This window comes from Phyllostomus discolor, chromosome 2 (assembly GCF_004126475.2).
Source record: "Phyllostomus discolor isolate MPI-MPIP mPhyDis1 chromosome 2, mPhyDis1.pri.v3, whole genome shotgun sequence".
In the NCBI taxonomy this organism is placed as follows: Eukaryota; Metazoa; Chordata; class Mammalia; order Chiroptera; family Phyllostomidae; genus Phyllostomus; species Phyllostomus discolor.
Window position 1 is genome coordinate 66,244,110 of NC_040904.2, and position 16,115 is coordinate 66,260,224.

At 33.4% G+C, this 16,115-nt stretch overlaps 1 protein-coding gene across 3 annotated transcripts in view; it reads right to left on the bottom strand.

Annotated features, from left to right (window-relative positions):
* ROBO1 (roundabout guidance receptor 1) overlaps positions 1–16,115 on the bottom strand; it is a 1,159,940-nt gene that overhangs the window by 497,534 nt on the left and 646,291 nt on the right. For all 3 annotated transcript variants that reach the window (XM_036017943.1, XM_036017942.1, XM_036017946.1), the window contains exon 3: positions 8,744–8,827. In XM_036017943.1, coding sequence (XP_035873836.1) covers positions 8,744–8,827 — 84 coding nt within the window. The remainder of the gene's footprint in view (positions 1–8,743; positions 8,828–16,115) is intronic.

Here is a 16,115-nt window from a genome sequence, read left to right on the forward strand (position 1 = left end):
TTCTTTTGTTTTAGTAACATTAATACAGCTCTAAATGCATGTCTTGGCTCAGTCTGACATGCTCAGCATATCAGGTGACTATATATCAGGTTGGTATGTGACTATACCAACCTGGTAAATATATATGTGAGGATAACATTTTAATCTTAGGGTTGGAAATATGACATTTTATTTTCAGAAAAGTCGGGGGAAGGTCCTTGAGAAAACTAGAACTTGCTACAGCAGGAGACAGTAATACATGCACAAGAATGAAGTCACATCAGTAAAGAATAAACTAGGTGTTTACTAGGTTTTACAACACCTGTGTTTGTAAATGTTGGGATATTTGGTGGTATTCTAAGTATGCATCTTTGTAACATCTTTAGTGACAAGACAGTGAATGAGAGCAATGACTTACATTTTAATCTAATTCTGATAGGTATATTACTATTAGTCTACCTGGTTTTATGATCTTTAGAACCTAACTTTGCTAAAATAAAATACCCGATGGATATTTAAACAGAGTACTAACTTAATGTCATCCATGGATCTAACAAGTATATCATGTCATAAAGTAAATAGAAGTGACTGGTTATTTAAAAAAAAGTGGGAGGATGGTTAGTATAGAACCACAGAAGGGATCTAAAGCAGTGCAGGAATGAGACTACAGCTGTGGAATAAGAGCTGAGCCTCATGCTCTTGATAAGTACTGCTTAGAAGACTTTGAGCACAGGGCAAGTGTTTCTGGGTTAGTAGGGAGTCACCTGCAAAACCAGGCCTGTGCAGACAAGGTGGAAGATATTTAATCTAAAATAATAATTGTCTTGCATAAATTGGTGGGAAAAATGAAGATTCTCACTGAATTATCTGGATAATTAGGGAGTTGCTTTACAGTATTTGTTATAACACAGGGATTATTTATTTCTTAAAATTTCATTTATACACTTTTAATCGGGTTCTTTATATACAGGTGTTCTGTCTTAAGGATGTCAGCATACCTAAGGAATGCCTACCTACTTTGTTTCTGAGTGTATCCACTTATTTACACACCTCTACAATTTGTTGCTTTTCAATACATTTTAAAAGTCAAAAGCATCCTTCAAAAATTCAAATCAGAAGTATTCTTAAAAAGTATTTTCTCCACTTGAATTTCTACTTGAAGAAAGCAAAATTAAATTCAACATCTCTATAAAAATTAAAGTTTCGCCTAATATAAGCTCAGATGTTGTATTCTTTCTTCCCCTATTATGAAAAATCACAATATTTGGCTGCAGTTTTCCACACTAAAATGTAAACACATTCTAAGTATCATAGTCAATGCCTTTGGGGAATAATTTGTATGTCCAAAGTATTCATGAAAAACTCTACAAATAACATAGTGTTAATAATGTAAGGACAATACAAAATTTACTTAATTTTTTTAAATAACTGAGATAAACTGATTTAAACTGTCCTTCGTAGAATCCCATTGTTGAGTTCAACATTTTAATGCCCTAATCCAGTTGAAGCTTCCGTGTTCCATGTCCCTTAAACTTCAGGAAGACAGAGTTAGGCATGTCTTCTCCCCATTGTCAATTATTATAAAAGTGAAACTTTTCATTTTCTCTATTTAAGGAAAAACATTTTTGGAGTATCACACATACATTTAATCCATTATTTCAGTCTTCTGTGTCATGCACTCCCTTTCATATTTTCAGAGAATTGGTAGAATTGCCTAATAACTGAAATCATTCAAAACAAAAGCAAATTTTACAACCTTATAACTCTGAAAAAATGCACCTCTTTCTGTTAACTATTGATGATGAACCCAATGGGTTAAATCAATATGAGGTTATGGTTTCATTCCCAGTATGATTAAGTTTTCACTTTAGAAGGGTTTGTTAATTTTCTACTAAGCACAGATTAATGCTGCACAAACCAGCCAAGAGGAGGTCAATGAGGGGCCGTCTGATATGAGGATCCAAAGAGGAGCCATGCCTGATATTGACTCTAATAGAGTTTAGATCTTTCCGTATGTCTAGTGCAGTACTTTCCACTGAGTAGGCACTTGGTATGTAAATTTTAAGTAAATGAACAAATAATTATCTAGATATTTCATGGAGAATAGAATAGACATATTTTATATAAACTTAAAATAGTGTGTTATTTTTCTAGAGCCAAATATAAAGTACTTAAAAATATATATAACCATTAAAGTAAAGTGTTAGTTTTATTTTGTGCTTCAGTTAATTTTCCTATACTTTCTCACTTCCTAGAAATTCTGTGAAATGTTTTAAATTAAGAAATGCACTAAAAATGCAGAAGGGAGCCCTGACTGATGTGGCTCAGTGGGTTGGGCATCGTCCTGCAAACCCAAATGTTGCTGGTTCAATTCTGGGTTGGGAACCCATGTCTGCCAGGTCCCTGGTTGGGGACATGTTTCTCTTGCATGTTGATATTTCTCACCTGTTCTTTCTCCCTCCCTTCCCCCTCTCTACAAATAAATGAAAAATAAATACACAAATAAATATTTAAGGAATGTAGAAGTGAAGGCTTGAAAACAGAAACTGTAATGACATTCATTAGCTCAACACACTAAAAGGTATAAGGTTTTCCTTCTTTTCCAAAAAAAATTATTGTGCTTTAAAAGCATCAATCAAAAGAAAAAAAATGCACTAAACATGAATTCAGGAAATGCAGTTCTATTTATTTTGACTGCTAAATATCTTGCTATCTTAGTTAAATCATTATAGATTTAAGATTCTGGGTTTTCTCACCTGTAAATAAATAAATTTTGTGTGGCTTTCTAATACCATCTATCTATTAGGAACCACAGATGAATAACAGAAAAAGCAGTTGCCTAAAGTCAGAAATTTCAGTTTATGGAAGTTCTTTGGACAACAAAGAATTTTTTTAAAAGCTCAGAAATATAACATCTGATAAACAGATATAAAAATGTTCTAAAATCATTCATAGATAGAAATTGGAAAAGAAAATATAAGAGACTTAATCAATTTAAGGGATCCACTTTCTGACTAATAACAATTCTAAAGAAGAGCATAGAGAAGAGATGGGACATTATATTTAAAAAATGACCAACAGATATATTAAATGATGCTCAACTTCACTAGCTATTAGGGAAATGCAAATCAAAACTACAATGAGATACAACCTCATACCCGTTAGAATGGCTGCTGTCAACAAAATAAGTGATAAGTGTTGGAGAGCTGTAGAGAAAAAGGAACCCTCATTCACTGCTTATGGGAATGTAAACTGGTACAGCCACCATGAAAACAGTATGGTGGTTCCTCAAAAAGTTAAGAGTAGAGTTACCATGTAACCCAGGAATCCCTCTTCTGGGTATCTACAAGAAAAAATAAAACCATTTATTTACAAAGATATATGCACCCCTATTATTCATTGTAGCATTAATTACAGTGGCCAAGACATGGAAAGTATGCTTTGATAGAGGATTGGACAAAGAAGATGTGGCACATATATACAATGGAATACTACTCAGCCATAAGAAAAGATAAAAATAGTGCCATTTGCAACAACATGGATGGATCATGAGAACATCATGCTAAGTGAAAAATATCAGACAGAACAAATCAAGAGCCATATGATTTCACTTTTATGTGGGGTATAAAACTGAAAACAACAAATAAACAAACAGAGAAACAGACAAAAAATAACTCAAGACAACATAACTTAGACACAGTGTGGTAGTCACTAGAGGGAAGGTGGTGGGGAGGTAATAAAGGGGTAAAGAGGGTCAAATATATGATGATGGAAGACTTGACTTTGGACAATAATGCTATATATAAATACTATGATACAATGCTAAGATACAAGTGATGTATCATAGAACTACACACTTGAAACCTATATAATTTTATTAACCAAAGTCATCCCAATAAACTTAAATAAAAATAAAATTTTCCAAAATGGAAATAAATGATTCATCAATCTGAAATGTCTATCTTGTACTCAGAATAATGAAGGAAAACAAACAACAACCAAAGATGGACAATGCACCACAATCACATCGTAGGAACTCTTTGTTCCTGATGTTTTTAAAGTGGTATTATGAAGTGCTTTCTGTAGACTGGGCTTCTCTTAACAAGAGGATAAACCAGGAAAGAGGAAATCTAGGAAATGGAGGATCTAAAATAAGTAATGGAAAAAGTCCCAGGTCTAGAGAGAAACCATAAGTTTGGGACATAAACATGAAGAGCTTTATGATAGAGATGTCTGTAATATTAGATATAATTAAGCATATAGGAAGTTAAAAATGCAATTAACTACAGAAAGTAAACACTTTTGTATAAAGAAGGAAATGCTATTATACTACACTGCTTGGCTTGGCAGTAGACTCACCTAGGAAAACTTGCCTAGTAATATCAATATAAACTCTAACTGTTAGTTTCACTGAGAATGCGATGGTGAAAAAATGGGAAAAACATTTACTAGACAATGATTAAAACTCACAAATCAAGAACTATTTTTGTTGCATTTGATTTAAAAATCTAAAAGAAATTACTAGAAGGAGACCTAAAGAGAAAAAAGAAAAATAAGTTGTTTAAAGGAAATGGTTCAAGAAAAGGAAAATGAAATAGGAAGATTCTGGTTTTGGTTTAAAGCTTTTGGCCCATTTGATTTAAAAATATGCACATTAGTTATTGTGATAATAACAAATCTTGGGTGAGAATAAGCAGATACTTATAATTTTGGTGACTAGGTCTGTGTAAAAGAAATATGGTTAACCTTTTTTAATTTTTGAATTCATGCTCAAGTGTAGGTTATAGCTACAATCGCATCAAAATAAAAAACTGTGAGCTTATAAAATGTATAATTAATTTTGAACTATTTTTCCTTTACAATGTTGAAACAGATATTAGCCACTGTCACTGTTAATAATAGCACCTTTTGAGTGTGTTGTTATAAGTATTCAATGAGTTACTGCATGTAAACTGTTTTAAAAAACTGTATTGCATACATAATGTGTAATGAATGCTGGATATTAGTACTAATGCATAATTTAAAAAAGTACACATGCCAGAGTCAAGCTTCTGTTTTAATTGTGAAGCTATTAAATTAAGAATTTAGAGTGACAGAAGAATCAATGTTACCAATGAACAGTTACCTGTTGAGATTTTAAAACATGAGGCAAACAAGGTGTGGGGTTGCTATCTGTGTGCCTGTGGGCAAACATACTATTTTGTCCAGAATATTTGTTTTGTAAGAGTGCATATATTTTATTTCCTTTCAAACAAAATCACACTCAAACTATTTGGAGGTAGTACAGATGACTTAAAGGACTCCATGATCCTCATTTAAAATTTCTCTGGGATTTCTAGACTAGATTTTTACTTGAATTGACACTGATGTCACTGACAGTTTTTTGTTCTGAAGATATTTAAATTTGCTTTCAGGTTTTTTTGCCAATATGCCATTGTATAAGAAGCTATTCCTTAAAACAGAACTATGAAGATGGGACATGTTTTCTTACAGAAATGGAGACTAAGGATGTATTTTAGACATAAAACATCAAATTTACAGACTCTTTTGGCACTCAGAAAAAGAAATAAAGCTAATTATTTTACAATTGATAATTACTATTTTCTAAAAAAAGATTAAGAATATTACCAAGTTATCATTAGCTCTCACTTATTTGCTGAATTTTAATGTATCGACAGATTTCCCTTTAACTTTTGTGTTACTACATAAGGTGTACATGGGTTATATATGCATTTCAGGTATTTAAATATTCTTGGATATGTTACTTAATTTTTTCATATTTGTAAAATACGATATGTACTTTCAGAAGTCAATAAACAAGGTACCCTTTTTAGAAACTCTTTTCAAAAATGTTGTTATTACATATTCATCCTCTTTGGGATGTGTGTCTGACCCCACAAAGGGCTGATTTAAAATCCCATCTTATTTGTTCTTGCAACAAAGACTATATACTGTGAACTGGTAAATGATCCCCAATATTTATGACACACTTGGTTAAACAGGAAATGGGCTGCTTCTCTAAATAATGCACAAGTCTACTTCAATAACACACCACAGTGCCACCTTAGAAATCACTCTGCATATATTGATCAGTAGGAGAGAGACCGAAATGTTTGCAAACTTAACATGGCTTCATAGTATTGTATCTGGAGATAGTAAGAAGAAAGGAATCAATACACGCCTCTACCCTGAACTCTACAGTACGCTTTGCCCCCCATTTTTGGGCCTACCAATTAAATCACTTACTCAATTTAGGTAAGTAGCATATATGGTGTAAGAAGCAAGTACTATTAATAAGAGATTATTATTTGTTGGTTGTATCATTAATAAAAAATAAATTCATGTGTATGCTATGAACCAATTGATTCTAGTTTGATGTATCAGTTTGAGAGTGATGGTCCCAAATGGTGTGAGTTTCATAGTGGATGTTGTAGTGACAAATTGGCTTGCAATGAAAATTATACCCATTGGAGTGACCAAAAAAGGGAGCATTGGAGATGTGTGACTATGAATTTTAGTGAACTGGTGACCTTCCCCTGGGACTGTTTTATTTTTCCCAAATTATGTTTTCCAGAATTACAGATTCCTCTAGGAAGATTTACTTGGTTATATGTACATGGATATTAGGTGGAGAAAGAAAATTGTCACATGCCAGCTCAATAAAATGAAGCAACATATACTAAAAAATGTACACCCAGTATCTACCATTTGCACAGTCATTTTGAGATGGTGTGTAAAATATGATTATTTCCACTTCAGAGCCGATTGTGATCTTCCTTTATAATTGTTATCAAGCGGAAAAACACTTTAATTTTTCTTGTTACTTCCAATGGAGTTTTTAATGAGCAAAGAAATGGTCAACATGCAAATGAAAGACACACAAAAGGCATATTTAATTCATACAGTAAAAGAGAGGTTCCTAAATAATCAAGAATTTACTGAAATAGAATAAATTTTGTATTACATGTTACAAACAGTTACAGTCTCAGGAAAAAGATCGTTCAGAAGATTGTTTTCTAGTAACTTTGCATTAAATGTGCTTCTTTAATTAGTTTCCTTGTAGGATATAAAGATAATTTTATCAGTTTATTACCTTGTCTTAATTCATCTAATGATGTGTTTAATGCAGAAATATAACTACTAATTAACCTGAAGGAGACAAATAAATAGGAATGAAAAAATTAAAAAATGGTACATTTCATCTTAAATGCAATTTTGTAAAGATCTCTTAATTCAATGCTCCAGCACAACATGATGTATGTGTTGGGTATATGTAATTTTCAGGAAATCCATAAGAGACAAAGGGCAAATGCTATTAGCGTATCTAAACAATGCAGTTTAGACTGTGTGAACACTAGGAAATAGAACTAGGACTGGTGATGGAGGATGCTCAGGAGAAAGAACACGACCTCAGATTCCTCCTTTCACAAATGTGAACTCCCTTGGTACTTACTGTATTAAGAAATGACATTTAGAACTCTGGTTCTAGCTAAGTTTCTGGAAAAGTATCACACCAACTTCTTCACCATCTCACCCCCAATGGGCTTTGGTTTATTGGTCTTTTAATGCCAGTTCTTAGGTTGAAAGATAGGAACAAAATGAGAATAAGATATTTATAATACTAAAATAAATGTAATAAATGTTAACATTGTTCATAAAGGTGTTATTAATTTTAGTACTTATTCCAAATATTTAAAACACCAAATTACATAGACTAGGGATAATATTGGAGAAAATTACATATACGAAGATAGTGAGCGTGCTCCTAAAGTACTAGTGTATTCATTTACGCCAAGGTGAACTATTTTCTTTTTAACACAGTCATCTGTAAGACTGCAGTGATATAGAAGGGTTCTGCATTATCACTCATTTCAGTTACCCCAACACACACACACCCCCCCTCCACAGCCCACAACCTAGAAAAGTTTGTAGAAAACTGTGCTAATAAGAACTAATGAAAAGAACATAATAAAGAGCTGCTATTACTACAAGACCACTATCACATCATTGTTTAACAGGTTATGTGATGTATTTTTTTTGCTTTTATCTGAAGTTTTAGTCAAATTGTTTCTAAGTTAGGTGAGCAACTTATGCAATTATATTTACAACTAACAAATTCTGCATGAAACTTTTACATATTTATAGGGTAATCAGTTTTAGACATTTATAATATGAATTATTTCCCACACATTCAATTAGTTAATTTGCTAATTTTCTGCTGGTGTAAACACATATCTATTTAAGAAGTAGCTTGTGGATGAGGTGACAATAGCCATGCAAACACATCCTGAGATAGAAGTTGGTAATTATGATTTGCATCACTCTTGTTAAGGGTTTACTTTTTGTTGTTTATAAGACTATGAGTGTAACTCCTCCAAATGCAAATAACCCAATTATTTGCATGTAGTCTTTTATTTCTTTTGATAGCAATTTACTCACATATTAAATCTCTAAGAAGATATTATCGTTCTAAACACATATGCAATATCAAAGTTTCAGGCTGATGAGCATTTGTTAATATCAAAAATAGACAACACAGATGTATGCAGTTTTTATGTCAATTTCTTTTCCCCAAAATGTGTTCTTTAGCAAAATGAACTCCCAGTTAAAGAATGAAGTCTGGAAAACAAGGGCAAGAAGTTCTTTGGCTGTTAGCGGGAAGTAGGAATGATTAGATAATTTTACACAGGTGGTTGATGATTGATGGAAGTGGAGGCATTATATGAGGAATGGGCAGTTAGTATTTGGGAAGGAAACACTCTACCTGTATAGCCCAGCGAATTGTCATCGTTATCAGAGGTGGGGTTTGGCGTCCCGTTGTCGTTCCCCTTCTCTAGGTCTTCAGGGTCTGTCGGAAACAACACCAGAGCTGCTGATGGGGTCACAGTAGTAACAGTAGTTGCCATTTCGAGCACAGCATGTCCAGACACAAGTAAATCCACATGTGACAGAAACACACACAAGGACAGCACACAGCACACGTCCTTCTTGCCCCTCCTGCGGCACACTAAGCTATGCGAACGTCCCAGCATCATGACTCGCAGCATCTCTACTTCTCCCTAATTTCCCTAATTCTCTGTTCTGCTTGCACCTTTGCTGCACTTCAAAGCTGGCGAAGGGCTCTGACTGCCCTCTGCGAGGCCGTCAGCCTGGAGTGAGGGAGCATATGGAGGAGGGAGAGGGCAGGGTGGCTGAATGCTAGCATTGCTAATTTTCCACCTTATTGTTAATCAAAGCTATTGACTGTGATCACTCCCCATCATCGCTTCATCTCCTGCCAATTACAGGCTCAAGGGACTCTACCTCAAATGGGTGGGGGAGGCTGTGGGTAAAATAGGGTCTTGTCAAATAAGAGGGTGGATGATAAAATAAAATGCCATACTTTTTCTGAGCAACAGTGAAAAAAGTGGTGCAGCATCACATCTTTCAGAAGGCAACATTTGTCATCTTAAAGGATTGAGATACATTTACTGAAAAGCATGCATGTGTAAAATGACACTTTGCACATTTTGGCTTGAATATTTAAAAACATTCCAAGTGCTTGAGATTCTATGTTGCAGTCATTCAGATAAATATTTTCATCCACCTACCCTGATTTTTCTTGGGTAAAGAATTGCTTTTTCATGTTTTTCAAATTGCACATTCATTTTTCTATGAAGAATTTTAGAGATAACACTAAGCATAGTGATACTTGAATTCCAATATCCAGAAGCTGAGCAGCAGTACAAATATGTATAGAGAGAAGCCTGGCACACCACTGCTGATTTCACTTGTGCTCCATCACTCTAGGCATCATATCTACCTGTGTTAGATAAATATGAGCTCGGTCTCCAGCCCCGTTGCTGATAAGCACAGACACAATAAAACCCGCACGTACTTCCTAAATTGAATACTGTGGAGTCATAGGTCATTCAAGTTGTGATGTTCTGCAGGCTGCTTATCACCTTAAGCAGCATCTGCAGAGGATTCCTCAGTGAAGCAATGAAGAATCACAGCTGCTTTTTACTTAAATAAGAAAGTATGTGACTTACAAGGGAGGTAGCAAGTGCCAGCAGGTAATGCTCTTCAGAAACATCATTGGGGTCATTAGTTTTGTGTCCCTGCCAGTTTTTGTTTTTTGGGTTTTTTTTTTAGCTAAGTCAACATATTTTATCTTAGACACAACTATTCAAATTGCTTTTAGAAATGATTTACAGATATTTTACTAATTTTTAGAGGATAAATGTCTAACATGAGTCTGCTTTGTGGGTTTTTTGTATGTAGCATATTTCTTCACTCCATCTCCCTGCCTTCCCTCCTCCCTTCTGTCATGTATCTGTCATGTAATTAACCTAATGTGGCTAAAATGGAGAAGAAAAAAGTATAACATTTAAATCTGTGCAGACTACAGGGGAAAAGTGTTCATTATTGCCCTATTCATCCTTGCCTTGCCGGAGAAAAATGTTGTCATTTTGTCCTTAAAATTGACTCTGAAAGTGGTACAGCAGAAAAATGCTCCACTTTCTACCCCTCCAGCCTGTTAAATTATTTGTATGCACACACTGTTTAGGTCAGAGTTTTAATCACATCAGTAAGAGATAACGGGGAAATGGGCATATCTGTGTATTTTGAGGCAGTATTAGCAAAATGTTCTGCCACAAACTCAGTAACCGTGCTCATGCAGACTCACTGCCTGAAAGTGCGTAATGGAGGAAAATAAACGGAAGGTGCTGGAAGGGATCTTTGAAGGAGGCCTTTCCTGCTTAGCCACAATCTTATTCTAAAGCACACGGTATGTTTAGGGTTACCTTAATTTTAGACTATTTTTTCTGAGTAACATATGTACCTCTTCAAGGCAAGTATTACTTTTAATTTATGACAGAATGGTTTATTTAATATGGATGCACACGTTTCTAATCACTCAACAAACAATAAAAATCTATCCGCATCCACAACACGAACTACATCAGTTTGTCTCTATGATGTCATGAGACTTTGTGATAAGGCTTGTGCCTGCTTCGTTACTGAACCCAGCCTGAGAATGAGCATATTATTACAAAAGCAATGGAGATGAGGAAAGAAAGTTCACTGTCATTTGAAATGAGATACTTAAATCTGTTTAAAGTAGATTTTTCAGCTATGTGTCACATCCTATGTCCTTTCTAAATTTGCTTTCCTGTTTTCACCCATCAGCTTTCTGGCCCCTTCTTAGTCTCAGGAAAGGAAAGGATAGACTTTGCCTTAATCAGTGAATCTAACCATATGTATACAGTGCATTCAATATACCTCTTAAAGCTTCTCATTGGTAATATACTTGGACCTACAGGAAACAAAAGGTCCCATTTTTACTAACTTTACTTATTTTTTCCTTCCCCCTCCTTCCTCTCAAAAAATGATAATAACAGGAAATAATCACTTGACTCTTTGCAAGTGAGTTGGAGGACCAATTCAAAGAGAATCCAAGAGATATCTAGTTAAAGTTTTTAGTAAATAGTATTGATCATGAGAGCCATGGAATGGAACATAACGAGGCAAGAGGTTATTCAGTGCTTATAATGACTGAAGGAGGTCTCCTTGTGTTTGGAGTCTAAAGAGCCTTGGCCAGCTGCGGGGGTCACCCAGGTCTGAACTGAAGTAGGTGTGGCTGTAATTGATAAAAGCCCTCATCCTATCTGGAAATGCACTGGCACTAGGGGTCCTGAATGCTGTGTGCCTCTTGCTCCCTTTAGACTGTGAATTCCTGTGGGCCAGGTGCTCTGCTTCATGTTGGTACATCTACCACTTTACATGGGATCTACAGCATTGTACAGGCCTAAGTGGATCATTTTCCCCTTTTCCTTTATGAAAATAAATAAATTAATGACCACACGGTGACCAAAAATGTAGATTTCATATGATAGTTCTCAATACAAAACAATTTGAAAATACAATTGCATTTCTATTATAATCAGAAAAAATACTTGACATAAATTAACTAAAATGCTGTTGTATTCTCTGTATCCATATAAGCATAGAAAACATTCTTTTTCAATATAAAAATAAGTCTTTAATTATTAAATCATAAACACTCAAGTTTCCAAATATGTCACCTGGACCCTCACAACGACCTTCCATCAGGCATAGAGAGTCCTCGGAATTACTGGTTGTTTGGCCTTCGCTGCTTCTTAAGGCAACAAATTTCAATTTTATACTTGTCTTCTGTTTTATGTTAGTTTTTTTTTTAAACAACAAAACTCTTTCTTAGGTTCTAATTCGGATCCTAATCTGGGGGACCACACAGAACTGACATCTCATCTCTCAAAGCCTTTTCCCTCCCAACACTCTTTAAATGCTTGTGTTTTACAGGGCTCCAGACTTCTTCTTTTTCTTGTTCAACCTGTAAATACCTTCTCCAAGGCTCATGACTTCAGCTATTTTAAATAAAATGATGGAACTTTCACATATCTTAGTTAGATGATCCACCACCAACAAAATCTCTCCACTGCTTATTCAACTTCATGTGTGAAGCATCAAACTCATCATTTTCTCTGTCAACCTACTCTTTTTCTATAGTTTCTGTCTATGCTAAGAAAGTCTTTGCTATCTTATATTTTTAACATTTTCATAATTCAGTGAAATATTTCTATCTGGGGTTAAAATGAATTCTGGCCTATAGGCTTACTGTTTATAATAGATTTTTCTACATGGTTTTATTTTATTTTATTGTGCAGGGGTTATATTCCAAGCATAAACCTATAATATACAAGATAAGAATATAATATAACAATATAATATATAACCATAAAATATACATATAATTTATATCTGATATATCCTGGGCCATCTAATAACAGTCTTGACAGAGTTCATATAAGTCACAATGATGAAAATAATAAAATACTATAGTTTCTTTATAATGGAAAGTGTTGTTCAGCAAAATTTATCCTTAAATATAATAATTCATGAGAGGTGATACAACTTTCTTTAATGGTAAATTAAATGGTAAATTTTACATTTGTTAATCTGTATAACAATAAACTGAGATTTTTCTAACACCTATGTCAAAATATAATGGAAATTCTGAATTAAAAGAATCCTTATATGACAACCCCTGATAAAATAATTCATTTAGACATGTATTATCAATGCATATTAAATCTGTTAGGTAAAAAAATGGTAGGCAACAGTATATTTTACAGGGCTAGAGTATCATCCCATAACTTATTTCCTAATTGCAAAGGGGAAAATGTAATTTTAGAAAGAATAGATCTGGCATTCACCTCTTGAACTCAGTAATCACACGCAGTATTACCGATAGTGGGTGACTAAGAGGGAGGACAATTGTGTGATGCAATATACAATATCACCTATGAAGCATTCAGACTAACAGTGTTTCCCCTGGATTCAAACAAGATTTAATACCCAACTTAAGATCTACAGAAAAGAAATCTATCATTAGAATATACATGCAGAATAATTAAGGGGCGAATTATCTTTAAATTACTTTCAAATGTTCCAAAAAGTACATTGAGATAATTAAAGCAAAATGGCATAATGTTAACAATAACTCAATCTATTATTAAAAAACATTTTAAATAGTTTAAAGGATGGTGGATGAAAACTGATTAAAATATCTAATATTATTTTTGTAGTACAAAGACTTATAGTCTACTACTCTTCAACTAATATATCTCTAAATGGTTCATCATAGTGTGGAGCCAAATGTTATACTGTGGGAAATAAAGGCCTTAGAGAAAAAAAAACTGGTCACTTAAATTGCTTCCTTCGTTTATTTTTTAATTTGGTTTGGCTTTAATTTAAAGCTCAAAACATGAGTTTTTGTCTTTATTCTTCCTTTTAGTCATATATAGTTATATAAATATATGTTAAAAATAGTAAGTTCTTCCTTTTTTCCTACGCAATGTGTCAAACTGGTTTCGTTATAGATTTGCATTATCACCGTGCAGAGCTTTAGCATTAATTGACATTTTGAAGATGACCATTAATAAAAGATTAGGGGAAAGCAAATGAATATAAACTACTATCAATATGAGAATTGTGTTCTACAAATTGGATCAATTCTCATTGATTCTTTCCTACTAATCAAGAGGAATGCAGGGAATGGGTACTTTAAATGGAGTACTTCGAACATTTAATTAGAAATCTAGACAATGAATTAAAAATTAAGTACAAAAACTATGTTTGTGGAGCTTTAAATTTGTGTCATAATTCTACAAGATCAAATTAAAGTTAAATTCAAACTTCTGCTTGAATCATTTTTGGTTAAAATAATTGTGGCAGATACATCATTATTTGTCTCATTCTTTGAACTGGCAAAAAGGGAAGAAATAAGAGTCATGTTATAGAGATGAGAGAGGAAAAATGAAAAAAACAGTAGGTGTTTTTAGGTAGCTAATTTACACAATATAGAGAATGAAACAGAAAAAAAAATCACTTACAATGAGGACTAAATGATTTTTCAGAAATTAACATGCTATAGAATATTGAATATAATATGTATCAAGTTCTAAAACTGTGCTACAAAATATTAAATGAAATCTATTTTTCAAGCAGCAATATGGTGACAGAAAACAATGTGTTACAACCATCCCTAAGTTTGCTCTTATAAGGAAAATCAAGGTTGCTTCTTCAGGTTTCTGTCATAGATAAAAGAACCATGATTATAATGATCAACCAAACTTAAATAAAATGATAGAGTAGGTAATTGTAACTAATATGAGATGCCGGGATTGTATTAAATGAAAAAGTAGATTTCATACAAAGATCTCAACATATATGACAGTACTTTTTCTATTTTCTGATTTAGGTGATTAGATAACTGAATGAATTAAATGCGAAAAAAGAAAAGTAAGAGTTGTACTGATCATAATCACAACTGATATTTCCATAATGCTTTAGTTTATTTAACATAAAGTACACTACTTTGTATGTATGGACACATACACTTTTCTCATGCAGTTTTTACAGTTCTGTCATCATTGTAGTCATCACCACGGTCATGACCAGGACCCACGTCATCAATGTTCTATTTTGGAGATGCTGAAACAAAAGCTCAGAGAATTTCTTTGTCCTCTGTCATGAAACTAGTAAGTATTGTATTTGGAATTTGATTCCAAATGATTTCTGTCTCTGAGGCACCTTATCTTTTCACTATACCCAATGACTTCTCTTTAGTCATCAATCTAATTCTAGGAACTGGATGGAATTTCAATAGTATGTAAGCAATGAGACACCAGATAGTGATTCTTTTCCAGTCACTGAACAATAAGATTGGATAATTTCACAAACCTATTTCTTAGCTCCATTAAGCATATCACTGGGGCTTCCTCACTGTCTTCTTTTATAGATAAGATGAAAATAAAGTAGTTGATACGATAGTTGCTTATGTTTAAGCAAGAAATGCATGATGACATTTTATTAAAATAGTGGTTTATTATTAAAATAAGGCTTTACCCACATATATTTAAATATGTAAATTTGGGGATTGACCTACTGCTTGAATAAAATCAAGATAAGTAATAATAAGGTAATAAATTCAGAATTTTTTCTTGATAATTATTTTTATTGTTTTCAACAACAAGGATTTATTTTTGGTCTAAACTTAAGGAGGCTTAAAACAGGGTCATGTCTTATACATCCTGATATGCTTAACCTTAGCACAGTACTCAGAACAGAGAAGGTGATCAATACATTTTTGTTGGATGATTGGATGAAAGAAACACTGAAGCATAGTTTTGTTGGAATCAAGAGTTCAAATGAAAATAGCTTTTCTCAATGGATGAATATCAATTATTCCCTTATTAAGATTTTACTATATATTTATCTCTATAAAATCATAATCATTATAAATCTAAATCAAAACTACATTTTGGGAGATTACTATTGCTGATAAAATAATATCTTCTTCCCTCCCTCCCTTACTCCCCATGTAAATATATACTCTAGGAAATAGAATCTTGTTTGAGTTAAATCAGTTCAGGGTTTAACTGTTGCCAGTTTGCCTTCTTGATGTCAAAAGGGATGGTTTAAAAATAACCACATATGACAAAATGGATATGAAGGAAAATGTAATAAATAGTGGTCATTCTCAAAACTGAAAGAAGTTGTCATATGAATAAAATAGAGAGATATTTAAATGTTGCCAGATAGGTGGACTG